At 40.5% G+C, this 14,995-nt stretch overlaps 1 protein-coding gene across 2 annotated transcripts in view; it reads left to right on the forward strand.

Moving 5' to 3' along the window:
- Window positions 1-14,995, forward strand: part of cd2ap (CD2-associated protein) — a 144,094-nt gene that overhangs the window by 105,914 nt on the left and 23,185 nt on the right. For both annotated transcript variants that reach the window (XM_052025172.1, XM_052025173.1), the window contains exons 11-12: window positions 898-934; window positions 9,312-9,410. In XM_052025172.1, the coding sequence (XP_051881132.1) occupies window positions 898-934; window positions 9,312-9,410 (136 nt within the window). The remainder of the gene's footprint in view (window positions 1-897; window positions 935-9,311; window positions 9,411-14,995) is intronic.

Here is a 14,995-nt window from a genome sequence, read left to right on the forward strand (position 1 = left end):
ATCGGATAAACTGTCAACAGAAAGGTGACTAGATTGGTGTTTTGAAGGATGAGATCAAGTTAACTTGTGCACTCTCTAAGTTTACGGTTTGCACTCTCAGACTTCTGGGGTTCTTTGCTTTCATTGACTGTTAAGCATGTTGAAGTGTATATCTCAATTGTCATATATGCTGCATGTACCACAGAAGGTAAAATATTAATGAAGTAAAGTGCTAATTTGTTAAGTTTAAAACCTGTTTTATATAATTTTTTTTAATGAAAAGTGCCTTCAAAGTCCACCATCAAATGGAAAGAATTTAACTTCAGAATAAAATAGCTTTTAGTGTGTTGATGATATGAGACCCCTAATTGTTAATTGGGGACAGACATCTTCCTTCAGTTTTATGATATTTGCAGTCTAAGTCAAATGAGACTGGATTCATGATGAAGGCTCCATTTAGCAAAGCCTCCCTGCCTTGCATCGTATTTTTCGAGAAATGAAATAATGTCGGACACAAAAAGGGCAAATTATGATTGGTGTTTCCATAATTCTAAATTTCCTTTGATGTATTATATTTCACATAGCCTCCTTATTCCTCTGAGTAATTTTGGTATTCCACATTTTGTTATTATTGGACTTGCTGTTTATCCTTTCATTCTGTAGCAAAGTAAAACTCCGCATCATTTTTTACATTTTTGCAATCTGCCTTGTGTTGGTTAGATTTAATTTGTTCTATGTGTGCTTTAACTCTTGCCATTCAAATTTGTGGCAGATAGATCAAGAAAGAGAAATTCTGAGTTAAATGATGTAAAACAGAGTTCAAAGGAATGAAGTTACAAAGTGCCTATTAGGTAGTTATACTAGAATAGCCAATTCCTTAAGTCACTGTTTAAATTCTGATTTCATGTTTCTTTACAGAAACCAAAAAAGCCGCTGCCACCAACAAAAGGACAAGGTACGTCCTAACAGTTATCTGTTGAAATGTAAAAGATGGGCACTTTTGCTTCCTGTAAAATTTGAAGGAAACATCCTGCAGAGAAAACAACTGATACAAACATTCACTTAAAACATTGTTCAAAATGCTTCTTGCCCAATTGAAGGTATAGTCGCTGTTGTGATGTAAGGAATCATGGTAGCAACAACAAGGTCAAAAAAGCAGAAACACACAACCAGCTTAATCTGCTTTGGTGGCCTTGGCAGAGAGCTAAAATTTGCTAGGACTCTGGGAAAACTTCCTTATTCTTCTGTGGGAAGTTCTTAACCTTCTGATTCTGAGCTAAAGTGTGCTGCAATTAAGCTAAGTCTGCTGCCATTCAAGTTGCATGTAGCAGCGAAATTGATTGATGTGCTTTTAATGAAATACGGTGGAGATGAAAAGGAAAGTATGTGACCTTTTTCCCCAAAGGAACAGAACTGAGATTTGCCATCTTACTGCAATGGTATATTGCAGATATAAAAAGGAAGTTGCCCAAGAATAACATTGAGTACAAGAGTTGAGATGTCATGTTACAGTGATACAAAAGTTTGGTTATTCAGCACTTAGAGTATTGTGTGCAGTTCTGTTCACCACACAACAGGAAGGATGTGATTAAGCTAGAGAGAGTGCAGAAAAGATTCAAGGTTGTTGCCTGGATTGGAGGGCTTGAGTTATAAGGAGAAACAGGTTAAGCTGTGTCTGATTTTCTGGATCAATGAAGGCTGAGAGGTGATAGAGGTATATAAAATTATGAGAGGCATAGATTGGGGAGATAGCCAGTGTCTGTTTCCCATGGCAGTGGTATCTAAAACCAGTGGGCATATGTTTAAGGTGAGAGGGAGGAGGTTTAAAAGGGATCTGAGGGTTAAATTTTGACAAACAGAGTAGTTGGTAACTGGGATGAGCTGCCAGAGGAGTGTTGGAGGCAGGAACAAGGCACCTGGACAAGTACTTGAATGAGCAAGGCAAAGAGGGATATAGAATGAATGCAGGCAAGGAGAATGAGAGCGGGAAGCAGTTTGTAAAGATAGGCCCATTGTTCTTGTTGCTGTGGTGAGTTGATAGACCTGTTGATTAGCAAATTAGCCAGTAAAAAGAAGTTGGAGTCCAGCGGAGCAGCCATTGTTGGAGTGGACAGTGTTAAATGAGGAGATGATACAAAGGAGGTACCAGGAGGTAGTTGCATCCAGGGTCCAGGATGTAGGTAGTTGGGTGACTGTTAAGGGAGGGAAAAGGAATGGGCAGTCCGTACAGGATACCCCAGTGACCGTTTCCCTCGATAACAAGTATTTCATTTTGGATGCTGTTGGGGTTGAGAGCCACAGCAGCCGGGTCTCAGCGCGGAGTCTGTCTCTGTGGCTCAGAAGGGAAGAGGGGGGAAGAGGAGTGCAGTAGTGATAAGGGATTCGTTGGTTAGGGGAACAGACAGGAGATTCTGTGGACGAGAATGAGACTCCCGGATGGTATGTTGCCTCACAGGTGTCAGGGTCAGAGACTTCTCAGATCGAGTGCATAGCATTTTTGAGGGGGAGGGTGAAGACACAGAAGTTGTGGTGCACATTGGCACCAACGACATAGGTAAGATAAGGGATGAGGTCCTGAAGAGCGAGTATTGGGAGTTAGGAAGGAAGCTTAAAAAGCAGGACCTCAAGGGTAGTAATCTCTGGATTGCTGCCTGTGCCATTCACCAAGGAGGGAAAGAATAGGAAGATAGGGAGACTAATGAGTGGCTGAAGAGTTGGTGCGGGGGCAGGGGTTCAGATTTGTAGATCATTGGGATCTCTTCTGGGGTAGATATGACCTGTACAAAAGGCACAGGTTACGCCTGAACTCGAGAGGGACCAGTGTCCTTGCAGGCAGGTTTGCTAGAGCTGTTGGGAGGGTTTAAACTAGCATGGCAGGGGATGGGAACCAGTGTCAGATAAGATGATGGATCATTTGGTGTAGCAGTAGATGTGGTGTGTACTGAGAAGGCGAGGAAGGATAGTCAGGGGATGGGGCATAAATACAATGTTAGATGGGTTGAAATGTGTTTACCTTAATGCAAGAAGTGTTAAGAATAAGGGCGATGAATTTAAGAGCATGGATCAGGACATGGAATTACGATGTTGTGGCCATTAGAGACTTGGCTGTCGCAAGGGCAGGAGTGGCTGCTTGAGGTTCCGGGGTTTAGATGTTTCAAAAAGGATAGGGAAGTGGGTAGAAGGGGTTGGGGGGGAGTGGCATTGCTAATCAGGGATAATATTACAGCTGTAGGAAGGGAGGACATCATAGAAGGATCGTCTACTGAGTCAGTGTGGGTGGAAGTCAGAAACAGGAAGAGAGTGATCACTCTATAAGGAGTATTCTATAGGCCCCCAAATAGCCATCAGGACACTGAGGAGCAGATAAGTAGGTGGACTTTGGAAAGGTGTGAAAATAACAGGGTTGTTGGAATGGGTGACTTCAACTTCCTGAATATTGATTGGCACCTCCTTAGTGCAAAAGGTTTAGATAAGATTTGTTAGGTGTATACAGGGAGGATTCCTGACACAGTATGTAGACAGGCCGACTAGAGGAGAGGCCATGCTGGGTCTGGTATTAGGCAAAGAACCTGGTCAAGTGAAAGACCTCTGTGGGCAAACATTTCGGGGATAGTGACCACAACTCCTTGACCTTTAGCGTAGCCATGGACAAAGATGGGAGCAGACATTATGGGGAAAGTGTTTCATTGGGGGAGGGCAAATTACGATGTTATTAAGCAAGAACCTGGGAGCATAAACTGGGAACAGATGTTCTCTGGTAAACGCACAGCAGAAACGTGGAGGTTGTTTAGGGACCACTTGCATGGGGTTTTAGATAGGTTTGTCCTGCTGAGACAAGGAAAAGATGGTAGGGTGAAGGAACCATGGTGAACAAGAGAGGTGTAAGGTCTAGTCAAGAGAAAGGAGGAAGCATATTTAAGGTTTAGGAAGCAAAAATCAGATAGGGTTTTTGAGAGTTATGAGGTAGCCAGGAAGGAGCTTAAGGGAATTAGGAGAGCAAGAAGGAGACATGAGAAGGCCTTGGCAAGTAGGGTTAAGGAAAACCCTAAGGTGCTCTACACACATGTGAGGAACAAGAGGATGACTAGACTTGAGGGTAGGACCACTCAGGGATAAGGGGGGAATATGTGTCTGGAGGCAAAGGAGGTAGGGGATGTCCTAAATGAATACTTTGCTTCAGTGTTCAGCAGTGAGAGAGACTTAGACAAATGTGAGGTTACTGTAGAACAGGCAAATGTGTTGGAGCTACTAAAAAGCATTAGGATAGATAAGTCCCCGGAGTCAGACAGGATATACCCCAGGTTACTATGGGAAGCGAGGGAAGAGATTGCTGGAGTGTTAATGATCTTTGAGTCCTCCCTGGCCACAGGAGTGGTACTGGATGATTGGAGGATGGCAAACATTGTTCCATTGTTCAAGAAAGGTAAAAGGCTTAATCCTGGGAATTATAGATCAGTGAGTCTTCAGTGGTGGGCAAACTACTGGAGAGGATTCTTAGGGACAGGATTTATGAGCATTTGGAGAAGCATAGTCTTATTAGGGATAGTCAGCATGGTTTTGTGAAGGGCAGGTCGTGCCTCACGAGCTTAATAGTATTTTGAGGAAGTGACGACAAATTGATGAAGGTAGTGTGGTGGATGTGGTATTTATGAATTTTAGCAAGGTGTTTGACAAGGTTCCCCATGGTAGGCTCATGCAGAAAGTCATGAGGTATGGGATCCATGGAAAATTGGCTGTGTGGATTCAAAATTGGCTTGCCCACAGAAGGCAGAAGGTGGTTGTAGAAGGGCAGTATCTGACCTGGAGGTTGGTGACTAGTGGTGTTCCACAGGGATCTGTTCTGGGACCCCTGCTTTTTATGATTTTTTTTTTATATAAATGATTTGTATGAGGAAGTGGAGGGATGCGTTGGTAACGTCGCAGATGACATGAAGGTTGGTGGTGTAGTGGATAGTGAAGAAGTTTGTTGTAAGTTGCAACGGGATTTAGACAAGATGCAGAGCTGGGCAGAGAAGTGGCAGATGGAGTTCCATCTGGAGAAGTGTGAAGTGATGCACTTTGGAAGAACGAATTTGAAGGCAGAGTGCATGGTTAATGGTAGGATTCTCAGCAGTGTGGAGGAACAGAGAGATCTTGGGGTCCAAGTACATAGATTCCTCAAAATTGCCTCAAGTGGATAGGACAGTTAAGAAGGCATATGGTGTGCTGGCCTTCATTAGCTGGGGGATTGAGCTCAAGAGCCGAGAGGAAATGTTGCAGCTCTATAAGACTCTGGTTAGACCACCCTTGGAGTTTGTGTTCATTTCTGGTCACCACATTATAGGAAGGATGTGGAAGCTTTGGAGAGGGTGCAGAGGAGATTTACCAGGATGCTGCCTGGATTGGAGAGCATGACTTATGAGGAGAGGTTGAGTGAGTTAGGGCTTTTTTTCTTTGGAGTGATGGAGAATGAGAGGAGACTTGATAGAGGTGTATAAGATTATGAGAGGCATAGACAGTCTGGACAGCCAGCATCTTTTTTCCAGGGCGGTAATGGCCAATACTAGAGGTCACCAGTTTAAGGTGCATGGAGGAAAGTTTAGGGGAGATGCCAGAAGTAGGTTTTTTTTTACAGAGTGGTGGGTGCCTGGAATGCACTGCCAGGGGTGGTGGTTGGGGCTGATACGATAGGGTCATTTAGGAGACTATTAAAAGGCACATGGATGAAAGAAAAATAGAGGGTTATGGGAGGTGAAGTAGAGAGGGGGATAGATTGAATAGGGATAAGGTTTATACAGGTCAGCACAATGTCGTGGGCTGAAGTGCCCGTGCTGTGCTGTTCTATGTTCTAAGTGGGATTAGTATAGACAGACATAATGTTTGACATAGATTCAGTGGGCCAAATGGCCTGTTTCTGTGCTGCACAACTGACTATCCAGTTATCTTTTAGACAAATATCCAAATTTAGTTGTTTGAGGGAGTGTGCCTCGGATACAGTACCTAAACCTTCATTATGCTTCATAACTGGCTTTTAATGGGGAATGATTATTGTAGCTAATATTGAGTAATAGAGCAATACATGCAGGGATATAGGCCCTCCGGCCCAACAAGTCCATGCCAACCATGGTGCCCATCCAGCTGGTCCCAATTTCCTGTGTTCAGCTCGTATCCCTCTAAGCCCCGCCTCTCCATGTACCTATCCAAGTGCTGCTTAAATGATACTATTGTACCTGCCTCAACCACTTCCTCTGGCAGCTCGTTCCATATACTCACCACCCTATGTGTGAAAAATTGTCACTTGGGTCCCTTTTAAATCTTTTCTCTCTCACCCTAAATCTATGCCCCTTAGTTTTGGACTCCCCTATCCTGGGGGAAAACTGTTACCATCTACCTTATCTATGCCTCATAATTTTAAACATTTCTGTAAGGTCACCCCTCATTCTGTGTTCCAAGGAAGAAAGACCTAACCTGGCAAACCTCTCCCAAAAGCTCGGGCCTTCTCATCCTGGCAACATCCTCGTAAATCTTTTCTGCACTCTTTCCAGTTTAACCACATCTTTCCTATAACAGGGTGACCAAAGCTGTACACAGTATTCCAAGTGCAACCTCACCATCAACTTGTACAACTGTAACATAATGTCCCAACTCCTATACTCAATGCCCCGACTGATGAAGGCCAGAGTGCTAAACACCTTTTTCACCACCCTGTCTACCTGTCACGCTGCTTTCAATGAACTATGCACTTTTACTCCTGGGTCCCTCTGTTCCATTACACTCGGTAGTGCCCTACCATTCATAGTATTAAGCCCTACGCTGGTTTGACTTTCCAAAATGGATCACCTCGCACTTGGCTGCATTGAAATCCATTTGCCACCACTTGGCCCACTTCCCTAACTGATCAAGGTGGCCCGTAATCTACAATAACCTTTTTCACTATCAACAACACCTAATTTCATGTCATCCGCAAACTTACTGATCAAGCCTTGTGCATTCGCATCCAAATCATTTATATAAATAACAAGGGTCCCAACACAACCCTGTGGCACACCACTAGTCACCGGCCCCCATTCCGAGAAACAACCTTCAAGCACCACCCTCTGCTTCCTACCTCCGAACCAATTTTGAATCCACCTTACTAGTTCTCCCTGGATTCCATGGGACCTAACCTTACAGACCAGCCTACCATGCGGGACATTGTCGAAGGCCTTGCTAAAGTCCAAATAGACAATATCCACTGCCCTACCCTCATCTAGCTTTTTGGTTACCTCTTCAAAAAAAAACTCTAAAAGGTTCGTCAGGCATGACTTTCTACGCACAAAGACATGCTGACTCCTGCTAATCAGACTCTCTATCCAAATGCTGGTAGATCTTGTCCCTCAGAATTCCCTGCAGTAACTTCCCCACTACTGATGTCAGGCTGAATGGCCTGTAGTTCCCTGGCTTGTCTTTGCTACCCTTAAACAACGGAACGACATTGGCAGCCCTCCAGTCTTCGGGAACTTCACCAGTGGCTAACGATGAAGCAAATATCTCTGCAAGGGCCTCCACAATTTCTTCTCTGACCTCCGCAATTTATTCTCCAGCCTTCCACAGAGTCCGAGGATGCACTTGGTCAGGCCCTGGGGATTTATCCACCTTAACATGCTGTAAGGCTGCAAATACCTCCTCTCTGGTAATATGAATGTCCTCCAAAATGTCACCACTTGTTTCCTTTATCTCTTGAACAACCATGATTTTTTTTCCTCAGTAAACGTCGAAGAGAAATATTCGTTTAAAAATTCCACTCATTTCCTGTGGCTCTAGATGTACGCAGCCCTACTGATCTCTAAGAGGACCTATTATCTCCTGAGCCACCCTCTTGCTCTTCATATAGCTATAAACCCTCTTGGGATTTTCCGTAATCCTACCTGCCAGATCCATTTTGTATCCTCTCTTTGCTCTCCTGATTTCCCTCTTAAGTATATTCTTAATCTTTTCATAGTCATCAAGGGATTCACTTGTCCTTGACCTCCTAAACCCAATGTATGCTTCCTCCTTTTTCTTGACCAGAACCTCAATATCTCTCATCAGCCAAGGTTCCCTGAACTTGCCAGGTTTACCCTTCACCCTAATAGGAACATGCTGCTCCTGAACTCCTGATATCACACTCTTCAAAGCCTCCCACTTGCTATTTGTTCCTTTCCTTTCCAATTGAACTCTGCTACATCTTGCCTAATTCCCCCAAAGTTAGCCCTGCTCCAGTTTAGGACCTCAACCTGGGAACCTGTTCTATCCTTTTGTATTGCTCTTAAGGATAGACTTCTTTCTTCACACAGTTCTTTTGATAAGCATTGCAAGCTATGGTTTGAGTGGTTTAGCAATGATACCTTTTTCTGTTCCTATCTCTCCTTCCAGGGAGATGGTTTGGAGCAATAATGCTCTTTTCTGGTGCTGAGGCTGTTAGGCTTCATATTAATTCCAATTAGAGAGATTTCAAAGAAAGTAATGGTTAATACCAAATTTTTTTATTTCATGATGACCTGTGGTCAAAGGGTTGCACAATACGATTTCATCATTTCCAATCTGAAAATAAACATGTTCATAACACAATTCATGGACTCTACAATGGGTCCATTTGTTCAAATATTATTTGAGATTTGACAAGATTATTTTGTTAAAATAGGTCAGGCAAGGTGGTTTTATATACATGGAAAATGTTAGTGGGTTATTGAGTGGTTAAATCACACAATTCAAGTTGTATTTTGAAAGAAACTGGTTAAGGAAATTTTAAATTATTATGGTAACTTGAAATATTAACTTTGATTCTTGTTTCTAACTATAACTTTGTCACTGGTTCCTGCATCAAGGTAGCAGTCTCAATGTGCAAAGGTCCAAGTAGCAGCATTTGAAGTCTTAGTTTGAACAATGCATATGAATTGATCTCAAAAACACAATTGGTATGGCTGGGTAATTTTTGAGATTAAATCACAAGTAATGCAGCAGAGATGGTCGACAATGAAGATGGTTTCCTTTGTAGCATTAAGTGAGAATTAATTTGGTGCATATGCAGATTTTATTTTAGTACTGATTTTTAGCACATACTGAAATACTTCCGAGTTGCTGTTTAAACTGCACTGTGGAATGGAATGTACATTTAATGTCGCAGGCTCACTTTGCTTACTTTTTAAAATTCCTGCCCCTGTTTTCTTATTGGTCAATATGTATAACACAGGAAGTTGGTGCTTATTGCACAGAGACCACGTAGTCTAAAATAAAGTTCTGTTGAGCATTACTGCCATTTAATTATTGAAAGCCAGTTTAATTGACGTAGTCTGAATGGAAGGACACTGTTCATGAAATGTTGCCTCTTCCAGTTTCAAAACCAGAACCACCTCCAGCTGAAAAGAAGATGGAATTTAAAAAGGTTCATTCAGACAAAACTGATACAGTTAGTTCAAGGTCTGAAGAGAAAGGTAAGCCCTGATCTTGACTAAATATTTGTGTACAAGTAAACTGTGACACTACTAAATGGAAAATGGCTTGTAGTAAGTGATTTATCCTATAATATTCTAAGCAGTGTTAAACTTGGTATAAGTGGTACTTGACCTTTTTACCAATGCTATAGAAGTTCGTTTGAAGCTATATTGCAATAGGAATCTCTCCACTCTTTAAGTTTACTACATTAATTTTGATCTATTATGCATACTTAAATGAATCTTGGGCAAAAAAAACACTTGAGCAAATTTGCATTCAACAGATTGAATGAAAAGAATGACATGTAAACCCAATTAAACGTGTTACTTATATTTCATTCAAGGATTAGATTGTTGCTGTCAAGTCCAATGTTTGCCATTGATTTCTGATTGCTTTCAGAGAGCAACTAAGAATCAACCACATTGCAGTTGGTCAGGAGCTGCATGTAGGTTGATGTTGAAGGAATAGAATTTAAGATGGCACTTAACCTAAAGGACATGGAGTGACTAGATCGGAATTGATTTATTATTGTCACATGAACCAAGGAAGAGTGAAAAACTTGTCTTGCATACCAGTCATACAGATCAATTCATTACCATTCATACAGATCAGTGCATTGAGGTAGTACGAGGTAAAGCAATGACAGAAACAGATGGATTTTACAAAAATTGTTATTTTCATATTAGCTCTCTATTGCAGATAGATTTATTTCATTGACTTTGTTCCTTGGGTTGCCGTGGGGAGAATTGCGTTTGGTCTCAGCATCTTTGGTTCAGGGTTCTGGATTATTTGTCCGGTTATATAATTACTGTGCTATTTTGCCAATGCACTGGATAGACATGGCAGTACTTTTAGCAAGCTGGAACTGTTGTAAAGCAGAAGACAAGGGAGGTAGTTTGTTCACAGCAATCACCCATAGACAGTAATATGATAATGAAAAGATTATCTGTTCTTGTAAAATTGGTTGAGGGTTAAATATTGGGTAGGACACTGGGGATAATTGTCTTGCTCATCTTCAAAATACAGCCAACTTTTTTTTATATAACCAAATGCAGTACTTCATCTAAAAAATGACATCTTCACAGTGTCGCACTTACCTCTCCCCTGTATTGCACTGGTCTGTCAGCCCAGATATTTATGCTTTGATCTCTGAAGTAGAATTTGACCCCACAATCTTCTCTCTGCCAGTCAGAGGTTGAAGGTGTTAACTGGTGAGCTGCAGCTGACAGTCTTGAGGTTGGTTTTCAACAGCATTGTGAGTGTCAGTTTATTCTCCGTAATGTAAAATAATGGCAACTGCTCCTGCTTTCAATTCTGTTTGCCAGTCTCTGGTGGTTGTATAGGCTACAGGTAATCCATCGTGGTTGCTTTGAAGGAACTGGTGGGGGTGGGTGGGTGGAGGGAAGAAAGAGTAATTATTCATGGGAATAAATATTTATGCACAAGTATACAGTGTGCTTGTTTGGGAACATTTTCTTTTAATGTTTCATGATTTTTGGTTAATGATGTAAAAAAAGAATTGAAACAAAACTTTTGTTCTATCAGTCAGAACAAAAAAAAAGTAATGGATTGAGGAAAAAATTACAAACAGTTGCATAGCTAATCACTTACTATTATGATTATGTAACAAAAATAACAGGAAGTACTAGTCAGGTCAGAAAACACTTATGGAAGAAGAAAGTTAATGTTTTAGGTCCAAGATCCCCTTACCTGCTGAGAGTTTGTAGCATCTTCTGTTTTTATTTCAGATTACTAGCATCAGCAGTTTTTTATTTTGGTTTTCATTTACCTTTCAATCTGTATATTCCTTCCCTGTGTTTTCCCCACATTATCTTCTGCCTAAGATAGATCAACATTAGTTGGTCATCTTCTGTCTTCAAAGCTTGAGACCATTTCTCATGGTTGTAAAGGTTGCTGCATTACTGAATATACTGGATTCAGTTTGCTTGTTCACTGAAGAACCCTAACAAAATAGGGGAAAAAAAAATTTCAGATCATTGATACTGTTTTCAAACAAATAAATGAATCCTCTTGTGCAGAAATGTATGAATAGTACAGCAGTGAACCTTGTTCCAGTGACGGTATGTGGCTGAAAAATATTAGCCACTGGAAAATATAGGTTCCAGCAGCTGCTCATGTTTTCTGCATGAACTGCATGCACATTTTGTAATGGCCCAATCCAATTAATCTAAAATGATCATTATCAGATGGAAGACAATGCAATATCACAATGCTCATGATAACCCCCAAGATTGCAAAAAGGTAATGTTCTGTCATAATTCTGCACACTGCTTTGAATCTGGTCAGGAAGTGGTTTTGGCAGCGCAGCACAATTTTTCTTGAGGTATTTTGATCAAGAATTGGGTCAGAGTTTTTATATTACCATTATTGTATATTTTAGTGAAAAAAGTGTTTTCAACAGCAATTAAGTATGGCTGTTAAGTGTTTACAAAATCTATATTTTCTTTTGAAGGGAGTCTCAAGTAAAATGAGAATGATAGTTTCACAATATTTAGTCATAGTTCGTGACTCAGAACACTAATTAAAAGTAGGAGCAGACTATTCAATCCTTTGAATTTCCTCCATCATTCAAAAGACCATGTGAGATCTGTATATTGACTGCTTTGCCTCCATTTTCTTTTGTACTGATGAGAAATAGAAGTAGGAGTGGTCTATTCAGCCCTTCATACTTGCTCTTCTGTTCAGTAAGGTCACAGCTGATCTTTACCTCAGTGGCACTTTCACTCATTAACTGTATATCTGCTGATTCCATTAATGTCTAAGAATATACTGTTCTGTCCTGAACATACTCAATGACTGATCTTCACAGCCCTTTTGGATAGTGTCTTCCAAAGATTCACCATCCTCTGGATGAAGAGATTTCTGCCCATCTCTGTCCTGAATGGCTAATGTTTTATTTTGAGACTGTGAAGCCAGGTTTTAGAAGTAACTCTGCCTCTATCCCATTAAGTCCCTTAAGAACTTTGTTACGTGTACCATGAGATCACTCATCTAAATTCTAGAGAGTGCAGGCCTAGTTTGCTCAATCTGTCTATGACAAATCCACACTCCCATGAATCAATCTGGTGAACCTTTGCTGAACCCCCTCTTTCACAAACATATTCTTTATAAGGTGGGCAAAGCAGGTGTGATCTTACCAGGACTGCATATAATTGGAGCAAGATAGCTCTATTCTTGTATTGAAATTGGTGATTTGCATGTGGAGATACCCAGGTCACTCTGAATGCTAAACTCCCTACAACCTCTCACAACTTAAGGAATCCTCTTACTGGCAGATTGGTTATAATTACACATTTTGCAATCTGCATTGTCTTGGAAAAAACTGTTCATTTCAGGTTTAAAATCTTTAATTGGTTTATCTGTCGCTTTTTGTGAGAGCTTACCTCCCTTCTCTCACCTTTTGCTTGAAAATGTTTCTTGCATTTACTCCTGCATGGCCTAAATCTTACAATTGTTTCATTGTCTACTCCATCTGATGTTTTCAACATCCTAAAACCCTCTAGCAAATTTGCTTTTGTCATTGCGTTCCAGTTTATGTAATCTCTCATAATCTACAAAACGTTGTGTAAAAGGATCTGAGGATCCTCGTACATGAAACATGAAGGGTTGGTATGGAGGTACAGTAAGTAATTAAGAAAGCTAATGGAATGTTGACAGTGATTGCAAGGGACCATGAATGTATAAATAGGGATGTTTAGTTCAATTTCCAGAGTACTGGTGGGACTTGTGTGTACTTTAGGTCTTTTGTATTTAAGGATGTAATTATGTGGATTAGAGGCAGTACAGAGAAAATTCGTTACATTTATGCCTGGAATGAAGAGGTTGGTGTAAAGAGATTTAGCAGCTCAGTCCTTTAGCCTTTGGACTTAAGGAGGTGGAGCAGTGAAACTACTGAAATGTATAACATTTTGAAGGTGATCAGCAGGAGAAATGTTCCACCAGAAGGGGTATTTAGAATGAGTGGCATTATATCAGAGTAAAGAGTTGCACATTTGAGATGGAGATGAAGAGAAAATTCTTTAAGGAGGTGACTCATAATGTTATTGAATGGCTAGGCAGGCTTCAGGGGCCAATTGGCCTACTACTGCTTCTGTTATGTTCTCAATAAGATCTGACCCTGAAACTACACTGTCCTCTTTTTGAACTCGATTCAAACTTTGCCTGGAGTACAGTTGTTGGCATGATGCCTGCAAAATTATATGGCTTTATACAACAGTAGAGAGAGACCAACAGTTAACATTTCAGGTTATTGATCGTTCATCATAAAAGGCCTTTAAGGAACAGTGATCATAAGAAGATAGAATTCTATGTAAAAACTGGTGATTCTCTCCATAGATGTTGCTCGATCAGCTGAGTATCTATTTTATTTTTATTAACCTTTTGTGTATTTGAATTCCAAAATCTCTCCCCCCTTAATTCCCAGGGGAACAGATCTGTTTTTAGTTGCCAGCATCAGACATTTTCAAGATCATTGACCACATTTGTATATGGTTTCATGTTTCTGTTTCTATTGTCTTTAATGGAATAGAAAGTGCAGATGATTTAGGATATTCTCTTACTCATTGGCATTAGCAGCCAAAGACTAATTTATTTCTTAGCACATGTGAGCAAAAACCACACACCTAGTTTTTTCACTATTTAGAAAAATTATAATTTTCATTCCAAACGCTTGATTCCTGTATGGCAATATTTTGCCCAAACACTTGATCCAACCAGTCTCATTTGCAACTATTCTGTTCCCATCATTAATTACCATACCTCCTAATGGAGTGTTTTTTATACAAATCCCTGAAATAACATTTAAAACAGTCCTTCACAGGGCTTTATTCTGCTTTAAAACACATGCTTTTTCTATTTGACAGTGCACAAATCTGCAACTTACTGATGGCCAGTTCCTCAGTGTATCATTACTGCTCCATGTAGTTTCTCCGAGAAGAAATGAGAGAACTGTGAAGAAAAAGATTTTTTTTCCGCTTGATCAGATCAAAAACTTACTGTGGTAACTTGCAGCTGTGTGAAGCACTCCGCAGTCAATACCACTTTTTGTTTTACAAGCAGTGAACCGTTAATTGTTTATCTTAACACATTGGGTTTGTACTTCACGCATTATTAAACATTTACTTTAGCAAGTTTAAATGATAAGCCTTGTATCTCTCTTACTTGAGAACCATCAGTTGTGTTAAAATTGCTTTTTGTGCTTTCAATAAGTGTTATTGGGTGACATTGGAATATTCAGAAATGCAAACATCCACTTTGGGCTGTCAAATCCCAGGGTCTACCAAACATCGTATTCCCGTAACTTTCCCGACCCTCACTCTTGGTGTCAACAAGTTCTCTTTTGAATCTCATAAAGCAATTAGCTCTCATCTTGTACTTCTTTGTCTTTGAGTTGTTTATACTCTCTCTCCTTTTTGGTGTAATGTTGTGTTTCCTTTTATTACATCTGTGACAGTCTTCAACATATTTGTTCTCCTTTTAAATTTCAGATAAAAAACAAAATGCTGGAAGCACTCGGGAAGGCAGTCAGCACTACAGAAGGAGAAATAATTAATATTTTGGATCC

This window comes from Pristis pectinata, chromosome 10, assembly GCF_009764475.1.
Source record: "Pristis pectinata isolate sPriPec2 chromosome 10, sPriPec2.1.pri, whole genome shotgun sequence".
Taxonomy (NCBI): domain Eukaryota; kingdom Metazoa; phylum Chordata; class Chondrichthyes; order Rhinopristiformes; family Pristidae; genus Pristis; species Pristis pectinata.